The following is a 22,544-nucleotide window of genomic DNA, read 5'->3' on the forward strand; positions in this document are numbered from 1 at the left end:
TCTATTTATTTTTCACTCTATATATTCTTTGAATGTAGTTTGTAATCCAAACCAGCTAATTATGTTCTTATCACAATAACATTTTTCAGTGTTAAATAATCTAACATATAAAATCATTTAGATTTTGATAAGAAATATGAAGAGTTTCATATAAGCGGTGAAATTTGGTTAACAAGTTGTGTTATCTAGATCAGATATGGCCTTCCCATTGCTTATTACATAACTGAAATTCAGTAGTAATGTCCAATAAATGTAGGAACAGTTTCTGGGAGGCTAAGTTCTGGGTGCAATTCAAGGTGCTGGTTATCACCTTTAAAGCCCTTCAAGGCTTGGGTCTGGGTTATCTAAGGAAACATCTCTTGTCAATCACATCCACCCGAACCATTAGAGCAAGGAGGCAAGGAATGTTGCAAATCCCACCTCTGAGGGAGATACACCTGGTGGGACCCAGAAGAAGGGCCTTCTCCATGGTGGGCTCCGTCTCTCTGGAACATCATTCCCCCAGAAATTAGAATGGCCCCCACTCTAGCTCTCTTCCGAAAGGCACTGAAGATCTGGTTTTGCCAGCGGACCTGGGGAACCCAGAGGGATGGAGCCCATCAGGTGGTTAGTGTGATCTGCTGTCGTCAGGGAGGGGGATGGGAGTTGGTTTTTGATTTTCTGTTTTGTTTTTCCCAAATTTTGTTCTATTGTACTTTACTAATTTATTTGATTCTTTTTGTTAGTTTTTATTTTTATTTTTCGTTTTAAATATGGTTTTACATTGTGTAAGGTGCCTCGAGTCGCCATGGGCGAATAGGAGGCAATATAAATAAAATAAATAAGTGCTACCATTTTCATACATATCCCTACTTCCTTCTCCTCACACAGTACTGATTGAAAAATGAGTCAGTGTTGCTATCTAAATTTGTCAATTTGCTCTTGAATGCTATGTTGAGATTCTTTACCATACAAGACATATACAAAAAGAGGACAAGGCCAAAGAATTTGAGGTATACCTAGCAGAAAATGGAGAGACAACATCAAAGATAAATTGCGGCAATATCAATCAACAAGAAGAAAAACCTGTTGAATTTCAGCAAAGTTATTTAAGCTTTTTAACAATTTTGGGGAGGATTAAAAATAGTGACCATTTTGCCTCTTTAAAGAAGTCTTACCATTCAGTTAATTAAGAGCCATCAAGACAGGGTGACTGGTGCTAACCATAGGGTCACACATTTGGTGTCTTTATCTTGTCTTTAGTAACTTTTATAACTTTTAGTAACTTTTCCAAAGACATTCCAATAACCTTTTTGATCCTTTGTAAATCACTTCTGAAATCTTGGCAAGAAAACTTCAGAATCTAGTCCAGACTGTTGCCAGAAGTCACTACTGACTTAAAGGTGCAAACTGGGTATCCTCAGGAAATTATCCAGTCCTTGTTTAATCTTGTAGCAGATTGATTTGCCACAGTGGATTTAATTTTTTTAACATATATTTATATTGTTGAATTACAGCCGTTTTGTTGTATTATGAAGTTTGTATTATGTTATTATTAAAATGTTACATTTAGGTTATCCCTACAAGTATAATTCACTCTATGCAAGCATCAGAAGGGTATACTTACCAGGATAAGCGTGGTTTACAGAATGGTTTGAAAGCAACAAACTATGCAGCAACCAAAACAAATGTGCCAGAAAGCAAGCAAACTGTGATGTCTTCCAGCCCAAAGGTAAGCAATATTGCAACTATATTGATATTATTTTTATCTGTTCTCTGTCTGGGAATGGGAAAGGAAAGCAGACTGGGATCTTGTGGGCTTGGCAAGAGAAAGGAGAGTTTTAATTTTATACTAAAATATCAAAATTAGTCTCTGATTCATGTACCCGTGTTTCCCTGAAAATAAGACCCGGTCTTATTTTCTTTTGGGGCCCCAAATAAGCACTTGGGCTTATTTTTGGGGATGTCTTTTTTTTTTTTTCATTACAAGCCCAGGTGGGCTCCCCACCCCAACCCCACCCGCGTATTAGAGGCGGCAACTGCACGGAGGTCAACTGCATCAGGAGATAGAGGGAGGCAGGCTGTACCACGTTCTAGAGGGCATCGGCTTGCATGCCTTGGATCAGCTGTAGGCTGCCATGGAGAGCAGGCTGGTGCCGCTGCCATAAGCTGAGGTGAGAGAGTGAGATAATGATCTGATAAAACCTCTGTGTATGGCTTGCCTGAGGGCCCTGTAACGGGTCCATCAACATCCTGACAACTGCCTCGTCTTATGGTAGCTCCACCAGCCCTGTCCAGTATCCTGCGAGGCAAGTGCATCGCTCAGCCTCCTGCTCCGTTGTGGTGGCAAGTAAAGAGAAGAAGTGGGCCAGGGGCCATGCAGGGTCCTGGATGACATTTTTGGAGCTGCCGACATGAGGCCAGGCATTGTCAGGACATTTATGGCTGGCTACAGAGCCTTCAGGTAAGCCAATGCAGAATGCATGGGGCAGCTCCGCCCCATCACCTTGTTTTGTCCTCCACCACAGCCATGCATCCCATGTCCCGATACCTGTTGCCCTGCTGCCCAGCTTCTGCGACCTCTCATGGCAGGATGCTGCGAGACTCATCGCGTAGGTGCTCCTGTTCACAGCAAGAGGTTGTGTGGCACATTGTGGCATCACGTGCACGAGAGGTGGCACGGCGCAAGTAGGTGCAGAAATCAGGCAGCGGCGCGACAAGTGTCAGGCCATGGAAGGCATGGCTGAGACAGTCCTAAGGTAAGTGGGCGCAGGGTATGTGGGGCAGCTTCACCCCCCTCTAGCTTGATTGTTATGTTTGTGCCTCATGGCACCTCATATAACCGCAGTGGGCGAAGCTTAACTAGGGCTTATTTTTGGGGTAGGGGTTATTTTAGGTGCAGGCGTGAAATTCGGACTAGGGTTTGTTTTCAAAATAGGTCGTATTTTTGGAGAAACACAGTAGTTTTTAGAGTTAGGAACATAACAAAACAGCCAAGGTAAATTTTCTTTATCATAAAATACTCTGGCAAAAGGAAAAAAATAAGAATTTGGGATGAATTGCTGCTCCATTTTTTCCTATTCTAGATTCCCAGATTGGATGTCATCTATATTACATTTTTGTTCACCATCCAAAATAGTTAATTTGGCAGAAGGGAAGATTTTAAAATATTTTTGAAAACATAATCTCCAAAACATTTGAAACAGACCAGCTTTGTTTTAATCCTCTTACATTCTTCAGAAGTAATGGTTAACTTTTTCAACTCCCAGTTACCGAAAAAAAAATCCAAACTTCATTTTTGTAAGAATGATACAAAAGCTTAATTCTTAGCATTTATTCAGAATTTGTACAACTATGAACAATAACAAAGCATGGATATACATTTACTAAACAACAGAACATTCAGCTATTTGATATTGTTGGATCCAGCCCTTATTTTGTATGCCTAGTACAACTTTTGAGATGCAAATAATTTTTCACTCATTAAGTTATAGGTAGTTCTTGGTTAACAACTACTTGTTCAGCAACTACTTGAAGTTATGACAGTGCTGAGTAAAGTTAGTTAAATTCTGGCATCAGAGCACTCCTTTGGTCATGTGATCGTGATCTGGTGCTTGGCAGTTGACTTGTATTTACCGTAGTTGCAGTATCCTGTGTCACATCATCACCACTTGCAACCTTTGCTGTTGTCTTTCCATAAGCAAAGTCAATCGAAGAACTGGTAGGAAAGGTTGTGAATTGCTCTAGGTCCCTGATCCATAGACAGGCAGTGGTCCGCACAAATAAGCGAAATCCCATCCATTGGATGTAGGCAGCACACAAAGCCACCACCATCCCCAGTCCATAGAAAAACCTGTCTCCATGGAATGGTTCCTGGTGCCCAAAAATTGGAGGTTGCTGCTCTGGTAAATCGCTGGGACTCCCGTGGCTTTTTCCTTTAAGAATTCTGGGAATCTTACACTCCATATCCATGTGGAGCTACTGCATCCCCCATGGCAGCCACCTGTGCAGCCTACACCCTATCTGGCAGCAGTCAACCCTAGGCCCACTCTGCTCATGCCACATCTGCACAACCTTGTGCCTCTAGCAGCAGTTACCTCATGGCAGCAGTCACTCTCTGGTTCCACTCACACCAGGCATCCATATACCCTCCTACATTCTTGCAAACCAAGAAGCAGCCAGCCCTGGCCACACCGTACTATACACACCATTTCCACACCATATGTACATATAATATGTAATAAATAATAAATTTTTATTACTTTATATGTATCTCAAGGTGGCAAACATAGCTAATATTTCTTCCTCCTCATTTTTCCCCACAACAATAATCTTTTACTTGTTGAAAAGCAGCAAAAAGTCCAAGGAAGTCATCAGGTAACAGCCTGCAATTTTTGCTTAATGACAGCCATTGGGAGTGGAAGGATTGCTAGCACTAAGAAATATAATTGATGCAATCACTGACTTAGTGCTTTATGACTTGCTTAACAAGAGAAATTTCAGTCCCAATGACTGTTGTTAAGTACTGTAATTATGAGAACTGCAAAAGATTTTCTTTGCTTTGTCCAGTATAAAAGATCTTCCAAAGATGGAAACAAATGATTATGGAAACATAAACAATTCACAAGAAGTATTTTTAAATAGTTTTTTAGCTCCTCATAAGAACTATTATTTTGCTGTGCTTACTATTATTATTTTTATTTAGATACAAAAGCTATATCGTAAGTATTTGAGAGCTGAGAGTTTTAGGAAGGCCCTGGTTTATCAGAAAAAATACCTTCTTCTGCTTTTGGGTGGATTTCAAGAATGTGAACAAGCAACATTGTCCCTGATAGCACGTATGGGCATTTATCCTTCTCCTCCTGATCTGAATGTTTCTGAAACACGAAGCCGCTTTTTTACCAAGTTCAGATCTGCAGTCCGTGTGATCATTGCAATATTAAGGTAATTAATCTTCAGTACTTTTTTCCCCAAATGGTTTATAGTAATTAATTATTTCCTGATAACTGTTTTCTGTAAGAAACTTCTGGTGAATAAAATTTCTTGCAAGTTCAATGGAACTAATGGGATTTAAATTGTTGGGTAACCATTCAAGCTTTATTCCACTGTTTCCTTTTAAAAAATAAATAAAAACAAGGCAAGTATAAGAAAGCAAAATATTGTGGTTGGATAGCACTGTAAACTTCAATAACTAATAGCTAATATAGAAATATTGTGTGTTGTTTTAATTTACTCATTAATGTTTGTCTTTTTCTATCTCCAAAGATTAAAGTTTCTAGTGAGAAAATGGCATAAAGTAAATAAGAAAGAAATGCCGCTGGAAGCCATTTCTTCTAGCCTTGGACGCAATTCATGTGAGAGTTTTTATAGCTTTGCTTTAATGCTTAGTAAATCATCTCTACTAAGTAAACTGAAAAGTAACGTAGTGATATATACATATGTTTGTGTTTTATTTATTCTGAGTAAACAAAATAAGATTTTATTATGCTGCAGAAATTGAAAAAGCATAATTATTAACATATTCTTCTTGTAATTGTTTTAAATTTAAACAAAATTCTGGAAACGATATGAGACAGAGGTGGTTAGGGAACAATGGAGAGAATCAATGGATGGCTTAGCTGCCTAAAGTTGGGGTATTTATATGGCAAAATTTTATCTATATGGAGATTGGGGAAATGTATCACTTGCCTATAACAAAAAGGTACATTGTATTTCTTTTCTGTATGGCATTTTGATAAAATAATTGGATATTTGCTCCAATTACAATTTTAATTCAGTTTTATTAATTTGAATAATGTGAAAAGAACAAATGACTGTTATAGGCAAATTAATATTTATATGCTAATATATGCTATATTCTCAAAAATTATTGTCACTAGCAATATTAAAATCTTAAGCCATTATTTCTTACATAAAAACATTCTGAATTAATATATACCTTAATTCAGAGGTTTTCAAAACCTTTCTCATAATAAAATTAGTATCATTGAAGTTAGGGTTAGGTAGGAAATACACTACTTTTAATACTTTATTTATTTATATTTACATTTCATTCACCCATCTCCTTCAAAGAGGGACTCTGGGCAAATGGCATTATACAACAAGACATCAAAATATAAATCAATATATTAAAAAATTAAAATGTTAGTTAAAATGTTGAGTTAAAATTTTAAAATTATACATTTTTAAGGAGGCAGGAATAATTAATCCGGTTAAAAATTGCTTGAAAAGGCAAACAGATAATTCTCATGGTGCTAACCAACCTCATGACTATGCACTCCTTTGGGCTCCCCACACAAGGTCAGAGAACCACATTTTAACCCCTTTTCAGAAGGCCAGGAGAGTGGGGGGCTGCCTTATCTCCAGAGAATGAATATTCCATCAAGTAGGGGCAGCGGCAGAAAAGGCTCTCTTCCTAGACTCTGCCAGTCGAAATTCTTTAACTGATGTCCACAGCATACCTTCCCTGCTTAATTGTGTGGGATGGGGTAATATGATGGGACAAAGCCATTTTCGTAGGTAGCCTGGCCCTATACAATGTAGGGATTTATAGGTAATAACACCTTGAATTGGACCCAGAAGCAAACAGGTACCCAATGCAGTTCACGAAGCAAAGGTGTTACATGTGCCTTTCTTTGGGCATCTAGTACGTTATACTAATAGTATAGCTCGCAGAGCTGCACTTTATACCAGTTGAAGCTTCCAGATACTTTTCAAGGGTAGCTTCATGTAATTGCAGTATACCAAATGGGAGGTGACAAGGGCATGACTGATCAAATTGAGATTCTCCCTGTCCAGGAAAGGGAGTAACTGGCGTACAACATGAAGTTGATCAAAGGCTGTACTAGACACAGCTTCCACCTGCTCTTCAAGCAGGAGCCGTGAGTCCAAGAGGATTTCCCAGGTATGCACCAGATGCATCTGGCATAGTGCAACCTCATCCAAGACTAAAGATCTGGATATACAGCCACTCCATCTTACCAGGGTTCAGCTGTGAAGTCTGTTGTTCCCCATCCAGGCTCTGACAGCTTCCAGGCACCACAAAAGAATATCTGCTGCATCATCCACATGTCCCAGGACAGAGAGATACACTGTTGATAACTCATTCCATGGTGACAGTTGATCTCACCCAGCAGTTTTATGTTTCATTCCACAGAGCACAAGTATGGATGCTAAAAAGGAGTCGAGAGAGCCCCGCAGTACCTACAAAGAAGGGGCTGTGAGCTGACCTGTCACTTCCTATTAATGAAGAAAGGAGGTGAACAAGCACAACACCGTGCTACCCACCTCCAATTCCCTAAATCAGCCCCAAAGGATACCATAGTCGATAGTTTCAAAAATGTTAGCTGCCCCAGCATGAGCTGCCCTAATGGTAGCAAGGACAAGAAATCCTGCCAATTTTCCTTTCTTTCCTAGACAGCTTTAGCTTCCCCAGCATTAGCAGTGCTAGCATATATAAGACTAACAATGATGAAAGGGTTTTCCCTTTCAAGATGGGATTTCTTCTCAGTTCAGCCTGTCCTCCTTCCCTACCCTGACTTCCTTGAGCTCTGAAGATCTCAAAACATAAGCGTGTGAATATGACAGGGTGGATTATGGAGGAGTCCCATAGGCTATAGGCAGGAAGGAGACATGAGGAAGTTCAGAGGGTGGGGGGAAGCCTTGGGACGCCCAAAGCAGGTGGGCTTGTGTCCGCACTAGGCCTCCCAGGGTCTACCCCTCCACAAGGCATCCTATGCTTAATGAGCTATGCATTCATTTAACGAATGCATTTGGGAGAGCAGTGATGGGGCAGTTGTTAATGAGATGGTTCACTTAACAGTCCTTCTAACTTTTGACTGCAATGGGCAGGCTCTCTTATGGTCATAACTTGAGGACTACCTGTACACTATTGCACAATAGAATGTACTGTATTAATCATGATTATTTTTCTTCATTTGTGTTGAAATAGTTATAACCTGAAATTCTCACAATTCAGATTAAAATTTTACATTGCTTAAAACAGATCCTGTAGCTAGTTTAGAAGTACTAAAGCAGCAACAGCCCTTCCCAAGTTATGCTGCTCCAGAAGGTGAATACTGCAGCAGAAATAATCTCATGAGATTTGCAAGATGCACAGTTAAATCCTTACACCATTTACATAACAGGTTAGTGCAGACCTTACTTCACTATATGTGGATCTTCTGCAGGATTATTTTTACTAACAATATTATAAAATATTTATATTATGCTTAACTAGACTCTTGTTCAACTTATAGATCAATAAAAACTGTTTATATCAAAATTATTTTATCTACATTATAGTTTGTAAAAATTTGTATATATTTTATTATTTTATTTTCATGTTTATGAATGGTATAGCTTCAATGGTATGATTCAAGTACTTGTTGATAATAATACAATATGAATAAAGTTTCATATCAAACTTTTAAGTAACTAGGAAAACAAGTCTTCTCTTTGAATGTTTGTAGTTGCTATGAATTTGATTGGCTTTAATAAAGCCAGTTTTATCCTATCATATATTACCTATCTTACTGGTTAAATTCCTTTTTTAGTTTCTAGAATTTCTTTCGGTCATGCAATTGTTGAAAAGTAGCAGCGTGGATGCCAGGCATCAGATCAGTTTTTCATATTTACTGGCAATTTTACAAAGCTCATCAATTTTGGAAAATGATGCACATTAGAATAAACAGATCTAAAAAGTTTAATTCCCATTTCAACCCATGGTATTTTTTACTGAAGTTTACTAAACCATATATTCCATCAAAATATGCTAAATTAACTAATTGCTACAGAGATATTAAGTTTTATTGATAAAGACATTAGATTCCTTCTATGGATGAAGAGGGACTGTGGGACTTTGCTTCAATGTCTAAAATAATTTCATATTGTAAGAATAATCTGACAACACAATTTAATTCAAATTGTAACCTATTCCTAGACCTCAGTTCATAGATTTGAACATGCAAAATTTGGGTTTCTGTCTGCCAAAATCTATATTTCAATTACAGGATTTTAAAATTAGAATGAATTTTTAGTGCTATGGACAGCTTTTATTGTATTTCATAATTTTCATTTTGGATCCATGGGTATTTATCATGGTTCTTGGTATACCATTATTCACAATTCGTATACCAAAAAGTTTAGTGTGGCCAGTTTGCTGTAGTAGTTAATGTCTCAAGTTAGAAACCAGGAGATAATAAGTTCTGGTGTTATTTTAAGCACAAAGCCAGCTAGGTGATCTTTGGCTATAGTCACACTATCAGTTGTAGAAATGAGAGCAAGCAATGTCAAACCACTTCCAAAATATTTTGCAAAGAAAATTCCAGGGTCTTGCAGACAGTTGCCAGGAGACCTCACAGTTTCAAAGGCACATACAAAAATAAGGAAAAGTATAATCTCTATGACAGGTGTAAGTCTTTTAACACATCCTTTTGTATTTTTCTACTTATATATTTTCTAAGATCTGTAATTTTTTTGTTAAGGAAACATAAAATTGTTTTTCTGTTGTACAGGTCTAGTAGTTTTACTTCACAAACTTCATCAAAAGATCCTGATGATTCATTAACTGAATATATTGCACACTTGGAGGCCATTCAGGAAAGACTAGGAATTCTTCTGCCAGGTAACTTCATATTGATAACTTCTGAATCAAAGTCTTAGCCTATTTTAAATTATACTTTATAATCTTAGTATTGACATAAAATCCAATTTTTAAACTAGATAGAATTTACTGACTTTGGTGTGAACACTATAGAAGTTTAATTCAATCATTTCCTACTCTCCTTTATATTTTGGAGAACAAGTAAAAGCTCTTCTGTCTGCATGAAAGGCAAATTTTAGTCAAATTATTCAACCAAGTTTGGGAGAAAGTAGTACAGATGTTCTCCACAAAACAGAAATTACAAGTACTCCTTGTTTAATTACTATTCAGTGAGCAACTGTTCAAAGTTAATGCAGTATTGAATGATTGGTAGTTACAGTTGGTCATTGAAGTTGACCAACTGTAATCACATGATCAAAATATGGGCACTTGGCAGCCTGCCCACATTTATGACCACATTCAACTCACCCAAGCCACCTAGCTCTGCCAATGTCAGCTCTTTTGGCTGTCCTCAGCTCAGTTGCCCCTGCTGTCCCCAGCTGACCTTTGCCATCAAGGCCTTGGGAAGGCTGTGTGTGATCAGCAGTTGCTCATGAAGGGCCAGGCTAGAGGCACCTTATCACCAGCCTGAGGAAGAAAACAGGGAAGTCAACTGGTAGGGGCAACAGGGCAGTAAGTGCAGGGTGCCTAAAATTGGGGAGATAAGGGATAGGCGGGAGTTCAGGCAGAGGTGAGTGCAGCCAAGTAGAAGAAGTGTGAGGTCCTGACCTAATGACTGCAACCAGGACTGCCAAAACCTATTGCTGCTAAGTAGTACAGTTATATGATATATGACCTAATGACTGCATCACTAAGTGATGGAAATTCCAATCCCAATTAGAGTCATTAAGTATATACATTCCTATGTACCTAAGTAATATCCCAATATCAGTAATTCTCTTTAGTTTAAGAGCACAATAAAAAGCTTGTTCTTTTATGCTCCTTTAAGGGAAATTATATCTATTTTTTGGTCAGATATGGCTACAAACATTTTTTAGAAGCTCAACCTTATATTTGGGAATTAGTTCGCAGTAGAAACTTCAAGAACAAAATGCCTTAATGTAGTTTGTTTTCTTGAGGGCAAGGAAGTGATACATTAAAAAAAAATAAAAATGTTGCTGAATCCCAAATGTTAACTCTAGGATCTAAATCTATACAAACCATGGACAGTTTAAGAACTCCTGGCTTTTTAAGGCAAAGTCTGAAGCTAAAATTGGTTGGCTGTAGCAGCCAATCAGAATACAGAAGTAGCATGTACAATTATACTTACTGGATTGGGAAGAATTATGTCTCACTATTATGTGCAAATTATGTGTGTCCTTTTATACATTATTTAAATAGCAATATGTCAATATACGGTATTTTGTATAGCATCAGATTCAGTTTTAATTGTTAGATTTTCCATACTGTTTAATTCAAATCCCATTTAAAATATATTATTTTAAAATTGTAATATATTTATTTCTAAAAGTTTGTGGAATAACAAATTTAATTTAAATTTGTATGAATTTAGGACAAGCTGCACAAGAAAAGAACTAAATGTAGTGCGAATCTGCCTTGAATCTGAACCAGAGTTTTTTGTATTCAGTGAACAGCTTGCACTAGTGTTATGCCGTGCAGATCTTTCAACATTGATGAACAGTTGAATAAAAGGATCTCTGTGATAAATTTTGCATCAGCTTTTATAAAAAAAACTTTGTTTGAATGTGCTATTTATACTGATATTTCATATAAAGCAATCCTGTTTTTTTTATCAAAATTACTGGGAAACTTACAACTACATCTTTCATTTTCTATATTATTAATGCTAAGTACCAATGTATGTTTTTTATTAAAAATGTTCAACTGAATTGCAGACTCTTATTCAAAATACATTTCTAATACTTATTTAGAATGATTTTACTTTTTTATTGTAGTTGCTAATTCATCCACATCTCTAAAAACAGTAAGATTAATCAATAGAATAGAGGTCTTACTTGTGCTACTAATGCCAGCTTCTTTCATTGCAAGTGATTGTGTAATTGTGGAAATCACAAGATGCTTTCCCAATCTTGTATATGGTTTTAGTCTGGATTACATTAACGATTGCTTTTCAATATCAAGCTATGAATTATGGTTTAATGAGATGATGTTAGCCATCAATTTGTTCAGCCTTTACTCTAAGCCAGCCTCCTGCAAGGCAAGGTGTTTGAACTTTCAGTCTTGATTTTGATTGTTTGTCATCTGAATTCAAGAAACCTAAGTTTTCACCAAGGGTACTTCTTGATGATAACTTTATGCCAGTTCTTTAAAAAGCTTAGGTAATTTCATGACGTTTGTTGCATTCAAGAATTGGAACAATTTACTTTTAGCTCAGCTTCAGGGTGTTTGAAACTACGTAAAAACAGAAAGTCTTTGAAATGCTGCAGTTTTGTGAAGGTGGTGGACACTGTGGGTTTGGGTGTGTAATTAATTTTGTTCCTTAACATTTGAAAGACCAGTAAGTTTAAAGATGATTGCAGGTCACCCACAAACTGTTTTGAAGATAATGGAGCTGCAATAATCACCCTATGATTTGCTTCAAACTGACAAATCTGAAATGTGGATACTGGTTCATTTAAACAAATCATAGTTTAAAACAGTCTCAATTCTAGTACACATTATTGTCCTTGAATGGCATATAAAGAGGAAAGAGATTTTTATACATTAAACCTAATTTGGTATAATATTTTGTCAGTTTTCTCATTTTGGGTGGCCCTGATTTCCTAATCAGAATTTCTATAAATTCCTCAGTTCTGGAATTGTAGCAGATTTTCCAGTCATAACACTGTATGACATAAGTGATGCAATAGAGCATTATGTATGGCTGCAATTTCCTCTGTATCACATGGGACCAAAATATTCCAGTTTTCTACTGATTTTATAGAACTGGAAACTAGTTTAATAGAACTATCCAGTTTTATAAGCATAATTTTAACAATGTTATCCAGAATTAACATGTAGCCTGGAGAAATAAATTCGTCTTTGGTTTCTCTTTTGGTTTGGGGGATGGATTTTACCTCATGAGAAAGGGTTTGAAGGTCCATTATATAGCAATACTCAGGTAACTAAACAAGTACAAACAGTAGAAACATTAATACAAATTTGTAACACTCCTCACTTAGATCTAACTTTTAAAATAGCTACATTTCTATAAATTCAGTTGTACTGCCAATACATGTAGATCAAACCCACAATTACATGCATATAGCACATAAGCAGAGATTTTGAGGTACACCAAATTTGTAGGATTCAAATAAGACTTGTATGTTATGGCCCAGGACTCAGACTATGCATCTGATTATGAAGAACCTATTTAAGCTGAATCTGGTATCCGGGAATTGCATGAAGCTGTTCAAAAACATGCACCACTTGAATATCTGAAACAGTCAGAGGAGGAGGAGGACATAAAGTATGCACCCAGTCACTAAGGAGGAAAAGAGAGCAGAGAATTCTATGAAATTCCTTGCCAAGCAAGGGAATAACTTTCTTCATTAGTGACAGCTGGCTGCAGCCTGACTTAAGAGACAGCTCTGACCAAAATTCCTTTGCTGGAAACAAGTGTTTGATCCCTAACTCAAGTGACATTTGTGTGGATTCTGCCTGTGAAATTCTGACCTCTGGATTGGCTGACAACTCTGACCTATATCCTTTATTACATATGGGTTAAACCGTGGGTGTCAAACTCACTTTCATTCAGGGTTGTTTGACCTCAGGGGGCCAGGGTGGGTGTGGCCAGCTTGACGTCACTTGTGCCCAGGGGCACCTGTAGTGGCCCAAGTGCTCTGCCAGCGAAAACGAGCTCCTGAACTCCATTTCCAGCTGCAGCCTCCTGCAACCCTCTGCCAGCGGCCCTCCCAAGCTCATTTTTGCTGGCAGAGGCACTGCGGACTGGTCCTTCACTGTTTCCAGGGTGGTCCTGTGGGCTGGATACAACCCACAGGCCTTGAGTTTGACACCTCTGGGTTAAATTAACAAAACCTGTATTATGCCAATGGAACAGAACTAGCTTACCTGAAAATTCCATACAAACTTCAATCATATATTAAGAAAAGGATTCTCCTAGATCACTGATTTAAAATTAATTATGTTATATTTTGGGTTATTAGACTATTGTAACATATGAGGAGAACAATGGGAGAAGATTATCTTGGAAAAGCTAAAACAATATGCCAATCATGTCAACTGTCCAACTAGCGAACCCAAAACAAGTAAACATTCAGCTTTTAATTCCCAAAAGTAAAGCTATTGGATACATCATTTTGGTACTGAAGAATCAAAACCAGCTCTGATTTTTCCACACAAATGTTTGCCGAGTTAAACAATAGCTCCCCTTTCTCCCCACCCCTGGATGATCACGTTGTCCAATTATGAGATGTTCTTTTATGGGAACAATCCACCTCTTCTCAAGCACCCATAGTGGTGACCGTGATGGTATCCAGGCTCTCATGATCCATACGCAAATTCTCAGCACTCCATTCCAACTCCCCCCCTCCTCCCCAAGTTAATTGGCAATTTGAACAGTGATAAGGTTTGAAAGAAGCAAAGCAGTTCAATCTTGACAAATCGCTTGTTTTGAATTTCCTTCAAGCTTTGTGTAATAATGAGCAAGCATCCTGTGGAAGGTTTTAAACCGGAGATTAAAATGACAGATTGCCTTTGGTTAGATTGCTTAACTGCTACATGTTAAGACTTTAGCTGCTGTATGCTAAAGAAAGGCTCAATATCAATTTTAGAACTACACAAAGTAGCTGTGACCTGAAGCAATTATACTGCAGATTTTGCATTAATAATGTGAACTGTTTATTTTAGTTGATACATTAAGTTAGCAAAGAACAAACTTAGCATTAGTTAGGAGCTGAAGTTGACAACGTATATTCAAGAATACAGTCAAAAGGGCTGAGCTAGAGAATGTATATTTAAGAATACAGTCAAAGTCAAGAATGCACAAAAAGTCTTCTGTTTATTTTAATGTCATGGGTTGATAGGGTTTGAAGAATATAAATACATTCTAGTAAATTTGTTTTTTAAGGGAAAGCATCTAATGTTTAGTATTGCAAAAATTCCTTTGTAGAAATCAATGTTTTAACTATTCCGTCACTTGCTTCACACATTTGTTGAGATATCTTGCCAATATAAATGTGTGTGTGTGTGTGTGTGTGTGTAAAACTATCTAAAGTATGCACCCATACTATGCACCCTCAGTGTATTATAATTTACTAGGATGGAGCACAATATATTACAATGAAAATGTGTTGCTATATTTCCACATTCTTACAAGATGTTTTGAGTATCAGTATTTACTAAAAGAAGCAGGTGGTGGGCATAAATGTTCACTTGCAGCTGCTTAAATTATTAACACTTCTTTTTAACCTGATGCTTCTGCAGACATACACTTTTCAACTAGTCTGTCTTAACACAATGACAGCCAATCCTTTCATCTCTATACTTTTTCCACCAGCAATCCTTCTTTGAAAGACTTTTGAAACATGCACTTTCTAGGTGTCTCAGGCTGCAACAAAGGTAAGACAGTTTTTGGTACTATTAGATATGACAAATTGTGAAAGATCCTGAAGAGGCAGATCAATGAAAAATAACAGAAAAGCATCTTTTCATTTATGCTGGTCTAGGTGAGTTGGAGGCTATTTTTGTTAGTACAATCTTTATGTTGTCTACGATGATTGAAAACCATTAATTCTTCTTTCAACTTAACATGGGTAATTTCACTTTGAAAAAAAGGAACTATTTAGATTTCTTAATTCATACAGAAGTGCTATGACAACTTACTCTATGACAGCTTACTCTCACAACATTCCTCAAATAATTTACTACACTTCATCACTGAGAGATGATATACAATTAATATATTGTGGATCTTTGTCACAACAGTCTCAGTTAAAAACAAATTTAGGGCAATTTCAAAATAACTATGTAAAATGAAAATAAGGTCTTCAGGAGCCTCTTTTATAGCTCAGTGCTGGTTTTCATGTTTTCCATCTCAACATGAGAAGCCATATTTACATTAATTATCAGTGTTTTCTGGGTAATACATTACAAAGCAAACATTTAAAAGCTGTAGGTTGCCCATTCTTATTTTGCAACATGAGGCATCTTTATCAATTGAAGATAAAGAATATAAATATCTTGGGTTTGAAGTGATTTACTTTCAAGCAAAAACATCTAATTCATGATCTTTTAACGAAATCTTTTCCATGTTTTAAAGAAAAGATTTCCGAGCGCATCAGGGAAAGAAAAACCACTCTTTATCAGGTGAAATTATCTCAAGCTCTGCCTTGTTTAAGATGAAGCTGTTCCTTACATCATCATAGATTACTCTAGCTCTACCCGTCCCCCACTCAGTAGAGTGACATTTATAAGCATCTTTTCTAAGGGATTAAATAAGCTTTTCATGGTTTGCCAATTGGTAAATGGTATACTATATGTCTTAAGTATTTTAAACTTCTTAAGCTATATTAAACTTTCATACCACCTTGGGAATCTATTGACTGAAATAATATATAAATGTTTCAAATCAGAAACGTCTTACAAAATAAGAATTCTGAAATAAAAATCTTAAATTGTCATAATCCTGATGATGAAGCATTAAAGTGAATATTCACTAAACATTAACTGAGTTAAAGTTAAATTTTACTACTTAACTATCTTTTAAATGATCAGTTTTTAACTAAAGGGTCAGTTTTTAATAAGGTCAAACCTCTCTTCCTTGATTTGTATTTCATTTCTTTCTGCTTATAAATGGGCAACCTATTCCCTTACTATCAAAAACACAGAAAAAGTAGTTAATAATCCATTGTGCTTTTTAAATTATGTATCCCAAACCTATCAAGTTATCAACACTTGCATTATAATGTAGATATACAAAAAATGCTTTATCCTAAATGCAGAACAAACAGACCTATTTTGAAAGTTGTATCAGATGATATTTTGATTATTAGTGCCATTGGGAGCAATGGGAACATAAAACAATTGCTCCTTTGGACAATCAATCCCTTTAGTTGTGTATTCATTATAAGTAATAGATTCTTACTTAAATCTGCCATGCTGTGCTGAAGAGCATGCAGACAGCCAATAACATAACTAAACTGTAAGTCAAAATCTGTGGAAATAGATGGGGACTTGACAGCTTGGCAATTTATTAAGTATATGGGAGACATATCAATGAGATAACAGCTTTGTCTCATGATATAGGTAGTCTTCAATTTACAACATCATTTAGTGATTGGTCGAAGTTACAACAGCCCTTTAAAAAGTAACTTTCACATTTATGAATGTTGTAGCATCCCCGTGGTCACCTGATCAAAATGCGACCTTTTGATAAGCAAAGTCAATGGGGAAACTGGATTAACCATGTTTCTAACTTAACAACTGCAATGATTCACTTAAAATGTGGCAAGAAGTCATAAATGGGGCAAAACTCACTTAACATAAATGTTGAGCTCAATTATGGTTGCAAGTTGAGGACTGCCTGTAGTTAAGATTTAATTATGCATTATGCAAACTTTTTCTAAAATATATATTTTATTTGTATTATTCAACAGGAATCAACAAAGGCAGAAAATGTATTTCCATTACTTAATCTGGCTTTGGTTTGCTCTTTCACACAGTGATTCTAAAATCTACGAAGCCTGCAAGGAAATCTGTTTCTGCAAAGTGGGGACAATGTTTGTGAACTGTTCAGGAGTCCATGCTCTGGTATTCAATCTAACGTTCCCTTCTGATGCAGAACACTTGGACCTTTCTCAAAACAACTTGTATTCAATTCCTTGGAAATCTATAAGTTCCCTGTGGAAGTTGCAGGTTCTCCTTTTGAGCAGCAACTCCATTCACAAAGTTGGAGAAAATACATTCATTTCGTTGGGCAGGCTGCACAAGCTTGATATTGGTAGAAATGATATCTCATTTCTTGGCAACAGTTTTTCAGTGGGTCTTATTTCTCTCCATGAACTTATTTTGGCCTACAATAAACTGCAGGAGCTACAGTACAAGAGCTTTAAGTACTTTGAAAATCTTCAGAAGCTGAATTTGCAAAATAACAACATTTCCTCCATAGAACTGGGGACTTTCCGCAGTCTTACTCGGTTGAGGCAACTTTACCTTCAGAACAATTGCCTTCATGCCCTACCTAATAGATTATTTTCTATGTTGCAACACTTAGAGATCTTGAACTTAGAGGGTAATATGATAAAACTTATTGCTCCTGGAGCCTTTATTCCATTAAGCCACCTTACAATACTTAATTTGATCCACAATAAAATTGAGCATATTAAATTCAAAACTTTATTATCTTTGCAAACCCCTGGAACTCACATCTTACTCTCAGACAATCCCTGGTTCTGTGACTGTGATCTTCAGAGAGTGTTTGCAAAACTGCACAGTGTCAGGAGACTGATCTTGGATGATTACTATAACGTGACATGCATGGAGCCCCATCTCTTGAGAAACCTGCCTCTATCAGCTGTAGATACGGAGCTTTGTATTGCTGAGACAGTGACTGTTCTTGTCATAACCTTTACCGTCTTTGTAACTGTGGTAGCTGCCATTGTAATGGCTGAAAGGAACAGGAAGAAAAGGGCTGAGAAACGCTGGAATGAGGATAGTGACATTTCTTACAATGCTCAAAACTGATTAAATATTTGGCAATAGGAAACTCTACGCTTGAAAATGCTACTTAATTTAGCTATATAAATTAGAACCATTTTCAGACATGCAATTCTGAATGTATGAAGAGAATGTGTGTGTCTGTCTCCCTCTTAATTATATCCTGTTCATGGGGGGTGGCAATAATCTGGACTTTAAATGTGTTCTTAGGAGTTCTGACTAAGAGTTCTTGTCCACATTGCAATCTTCATACATTGAAGCCAACCTCTTCAGGTATAAGTACAGCAACCATACTGGCAGCCACGGGGTGACTAGTGTTGCTAATGCTGTGACTAATATAGAGCTACTAAGAGGATGGAATAGACAGGTACATTTCTTCAGGAACCTAGATCCATTACGTGGTCAAATTAAACATGAAACAACAGAATCCATTTTTATAATAAGAGACAGAAATGTAATGATTGCAGCATTATTAGCCAGTTTTTGTCTGTTCCAAATAAAAAGTAAATGTTTTTCTCTCTTCACATTAGTTTCTGGAAAAGATCTGAGACATTCAATTTAAATAGTAATATTTAAAAAACTTTTCAATCTTAAAGAACTTTTCAGATATACATCTGTACACATGAGCAATTAAATATTCTTAAGTAATAAATTGTGTGTGTGTGTATAGAGAGAGGGACAAATTGTGTTTCCAAGTACATCAATAATGAGTTTGTAGGCCAAGGAACTAGTATTTTGTAGACTACTCATTTCAAGGCTTTGTGGTGGTTCTGGCCAATGGTGAGGGATGGATGGTAGGCAGGAGCAAGATAGATTTACTAAAGAAACAGTTTTCTTCCTTCAGTAAATTATTATATGTATTATTAGAAAGATTTAAAAAATGCAGAAAAAAGGGAAACTGGGGAGAGTATTAATCTGGTTAATATTTGAATAGGAAGCTGCTTGGCTACCAGATCTAAGTTGAAAAAAAAAATCAGAAAAAGAAATGACAGTATAGAAAAATCCTGTGTTCTAGGGATTATCCTAGAGCAGGCCTGTCAAACTGACAGCCACCCATCCCGGCTCCGCAAAGGCAAAAACATCCTGATACGTCACAATATGGCCAGTGATGCGATTGGGTTCAATACCACTATCCTACCTAGAGATATTTGAGGGCCAGATTTGGTTAGCTCTGTGTCAAAGATTTTCAAACTGTGAGTCATGATTCCAGGGGATGGGACACATTTTTTAAAAAAGAATTGTTTGCTTATATTGTTTGTCCACAGTGATAGTACTATCAAAACTTGCTCCTGCTTTATTTAGGCAGTAGCAGCCTTGTGCAAGCAACACAGGGAGTGAAGTTCAAAAGTGCCAGTCATCAAACTCAGCTGGTAAGTTCTGATTGTGGCTTTTAGAAGTATCTGTATATCTAATTTTTTTTTTCAAAAAAATTTATTGCTGTCTTAGAAACCAAGAGACTGACAGTTCTAATCCTGCCTAAGGCATGAAGGTTAGCTGGGTGATCTTGGGTCAGTCACTCTCTCCCGGCCCATCACACCTCACAGGGTTGTTGTGAGGATAATAGGAGCAGGAAGGATGTATTTTGTATTTTGTGGATAAATGACCAGCAAAGTAACATATAGGAGTGAAGTTTAGAATTTTGTTCAAATTCTAGTTTTTAAAATGGGGAAAAAATTAAAGATGATTATTAAAACAGCTTAAGTCTGGAACCATGATGACAGTTTTAGTAAACGGTGCCTTTTTTGCAGAATTCTAACCTCAACAAAACAGTTTTATTAATGTAGAAGATTAAACAAATTCATTTATCTGTTTTAGGGAGTTATAATAATATAAATTTTAAGAAGCCTAGACTAGAACATCGAGACAAGAAATCCTGGAAGGGGCTCCTTCCAGGCAAATGATTTACTACAGGAAAGTTACCCTCAAGTTGAACTCTGGTCCAAAACGCAACAGCATGTTGGAAAGAAACTGTATAAAGGTGTTGAAAGAAATAGCCTTCTGGGTTCAGTTCCAAGTGGGGAAAAAGACACTGGAAACATGGAGGCTGTTAGGAAAGATGGTTCATGGTGGACAGCAGGACCACATGGCTTGAAGCTCCAAAGTGAAAAGGATGGACGATCACATGCTTCAAGGTGAGAAGAGAAGGTCAAGAAAAAACTGATATGCTGAGAGTGCCTGGGTTTTATAACCTCTGTTGGGATTTGAATTTGAGCTGGTTGGTTGTCAGATTCCCATGGGGCCATGCAGGGGCAGCTCTGTAGGCTGTCCTGAGTTCCAGGCTTGATTGAGCCTTGCTGGATGATGCACTGAAAGGGCTTTGGCCAATTGCTATAGTTTTACCTGGAGATCTTTGTTATGTAAAGTATTCTGGCCCAGGCCTTAATGGCCCACCCATTAACAAAGGTGGGGGTGAGTTTCTGCTTCTGAGATGAGTTTCTGCTTCTGAGGTGAGTTTCTGCTTTTGAGTTGAGTTTCTGCTTTTGGGTTTCTACTCTTTTTAGGGGAAATATTCTGCCTTTTTAATATTTCCTAAGATATTTCAATTTTCTGGGGGAGGGGTGGATGCTAACTTCCTACAAAGGGTCTCGTATAATTGAGAGAAACATCAATAAAAAAAACCCCTCGAATTCACCTCTTGTGAAAGAAGAGGTTAATACTGCCGGGGAGACTGATCCACTGGTGATTCATCCCAGAACATGCCTAACCCTCTTGCAGCTTTACGTTGCAGTATTTTGCCACCGCTAGCAAAGGGGCAGGAATTAATTCGGCTCAACCCGACGAGAGCGCGACTTCGTGAATATGCATCCAATGTCACTTCTTTCGTTCATAAACCAGAGCAGGAACCGAATTACTAAGCCGACTTTTCTCAACGACACTAAACTGAAGGGGTCCAGGCAGAACGGGGTTTCCTTTTCCCGACTGCCTCTGTCCTGTTCCGAAAGGAAAGGCAAGCCTCTTCGGGACTTTCCCCGGGTCCTGGCGGTGGGGGGAATCGAAGTGGGAGGGGGCTTCGTTGTACCCCTGCCTCCGCGCACATGGACGCCTGGGCGGGCAGAGGTTCCCCTCGAAGTACCTGCCTTTTCGGCAGCAGCGGCATCTCAGCGGGCGGCAAGAGCCATGGCGGCGCTTCCTACGGGATCCATATGACCCTTGGGTTTGAGAGTGGATGGGCTTCGGCTAAATAAAAAGGTTATATTCTTCTGGCCCCGGCCCTGACCATGCACTTCATTATTACCTCACTCGATCCATAGGAGGAGAGAGATTTTTGCCTGTGTTTTGGTCCAAAGCTACCATTTTATGCAAGCCCGCTAATCAAGACCGTCGCTGGGTTGGCAGTGGGACCCAGGAAAAGCTCCCCTTATGCGGTACTGCCATTTAACGATCGTCAGGATTTCTGCAATCCAGGATACAGATATTCCTACAGCACTCTGATTGCTCTTCCAAAGCAGGGACGCGGCTTTACTCCGTAGCAAGGAGATTTCGCCCCAGAAGCAAAGAGACTGTTATTGTCGTTGCTCCGGGATAGCAAGGCGCCGCCTCCTTTCATCAAAACAAAACGCCAAAGGCCGCCTGCCGCTTCGGGCCTTGCGAATCCGAAGCGGCGGAAACGTCGCGTGTTACGCGGCGACTGGGCAGAAATTGCCGCTCTATTTCTCCCGCTTGCCGGGTTGCTGCCGCCCCTGCCGGAGCGGCTGGAATGCTGGAGGTACGTTTGGACCAGGCGCTGCTCCTGCAGGAGACCGCAGGGAGGAGACAGCGGGACGGCCTCATCCTTTCTCCCGCTTGAGCTCTCCGGCAACCCAAGCGAGTTCCTGGTGCGGCCGAGCTTGTGTTTGTGTGTGCGGGCTCGTGTTGGCCTGGACTCCCTCAGCGGTCGTCCTCTCCCCCTCTTCCCCCCCACCCCCCATTTTAGAAATAGTTGGCAGTTATTACCACAGAAGTTGATTCACACGTATAGGTCCTTTTGTGAGCCACACAAGTTGAGTATTATGTTCAGTTTTGAACTTTTCCTTGAGAGGCTCGAAAGTTGCAAATTTTGCAACCGTTCCTTGAGAGGCCTCGGCAGCCTGGCTGTTCTTAGTGTTTACATGTGGCACTGAACTTCGTGTTGGTGGGGCGAGAAATTCAAAACGGACCAAATGTGAATGGTGGCTGTTGTAGAGCGGCGGAATAACCTGAGGCAAACGCGGAGCGAGCTTGAGCTTTATTGTAACAATAAAGGGTTGTCGTGGAGCTGATGCCGTTTGACAGTTCCCTTTTATAGCTGGCTGTCAAATGGCATCAG

General features: G+C 38.3%; 3 protein-coding genes across 21 annotated transcripts in view; all 3 read left to right on the top strand.

Annotated features, from left to right (window-relative positions):
* PCNT (pericentrin) overlaps window positions 1-12,327 on the top strand; it is a 79,227-nt gene extending 66,900 nt beyond the window's left edge. For both annotated transcript variants that reach the window (XM_087919448.1, XM_026707598.2), the window contains 6 exons: window positions 1,553-1,711; window positions 4,685-4,923; window positions 5,245-5,333; window positions 7,985-8,126; window positions 9,495-9,604; window positions 11,136-12,327. In XM_087919448.1, coding sequence (XP_087775574.1) covers window positions 1,553-1,711; window positions 4,685-4,923; window positions 5,245-5,333; window positions 7,985-8,126; window positions 9,495-9,604; window positions 11,136-11,161 — 765 coding nt within the window. In that variant the 3' untranslated portion in view covers window positions 11,162-12,327. The remainder of the gene's footprint in view (window positions 1-1,552; window positions 1,712-4,684; window positions 4,924-5,244; window positions 5,334-7,984; window positions 8,127-9,494; window positions 9,605-11,135) is intronic.
* A 2,820-nt stretch (window positions 12,328-15,147) lies between these two features.
* Window positions 15,148-18,357, top strand: LOC113440997 (uncharacterized). The gene is made up of 2 exons (XM_087919476.1): window positions 15,148-15,270; window positions 17,200-18,357. The coding sequence occupies exons 1-2, from the start codon at window positions 15,227-15,229 to the stop codon at window positions 18,284-18,286; spliced, it is 1,131 nt and encodes a 376-aa protein (XP_087775602.1). The 5' UTR covers window positions 15,148-15,226; the 3' UTR covers window positions 18,287-18,357.
* Window positions 18,358-19,563: 1,206 nt separating this feature from the next.
* The window catches only part of RCBTB2 (RCC1 and BTB domain containing protein 2), a 36,229-nt gene continuing 33,248 nt past the window's right edge, over window positions 19,564-22,544 (top strand). For 8 of the 18 annotated variants that reach the window (XM_087919463.1, XM_087919458.1, XM_087919473.1 and 5 more), the window contains exon 1: window positions 19,564-19,629. The gene's annotated coding sequence lies outside the window, so the exon portion shown is untranslated. Of the gene's footprint in view, window positions 19,630-20,074; window positions 20,392-21,072; window positions 21,966-22,544 lie in introns of those variants that run through there. The other 10 variants (XM_087919464.1, XM_087919472.1, XM_087919459.1 and 7 more) reach the window with 9 other exon arrangements.

This window comes from Pseudonaja textilis, chromosome 1, assembly GCF_049901715.1.
Source record: "Pseudonaja textilis isolate UNSWEBS1 chromosome 1, rPseTex1.2, whole genome shotgun sequence".
NCBI lineage: Eukaryota > Metazoa > Chordata > Lepidosauria > Squamata > Elapidae > Pseudonaja > Pseudonaja textilis.

What these genes read in the sequence shown, in the direction of transcription:
- LOC113440997 (XM_087919476.1), top strand. Translation starts at nt 15,227, where the DNA reads ATGAAAAATAACAGAAAAGCATCTTTTCATTTATGCTGGTCTAG. An exon ending in TTTCATTTATGCTGGTCTAG is followed by an intron (nt 15,271 to 17,199) that starts GTGAGTTGGAGG and finishes ATTATTCAACAG; the next exon opens with GAATCAACAAAGGCAGAAAA.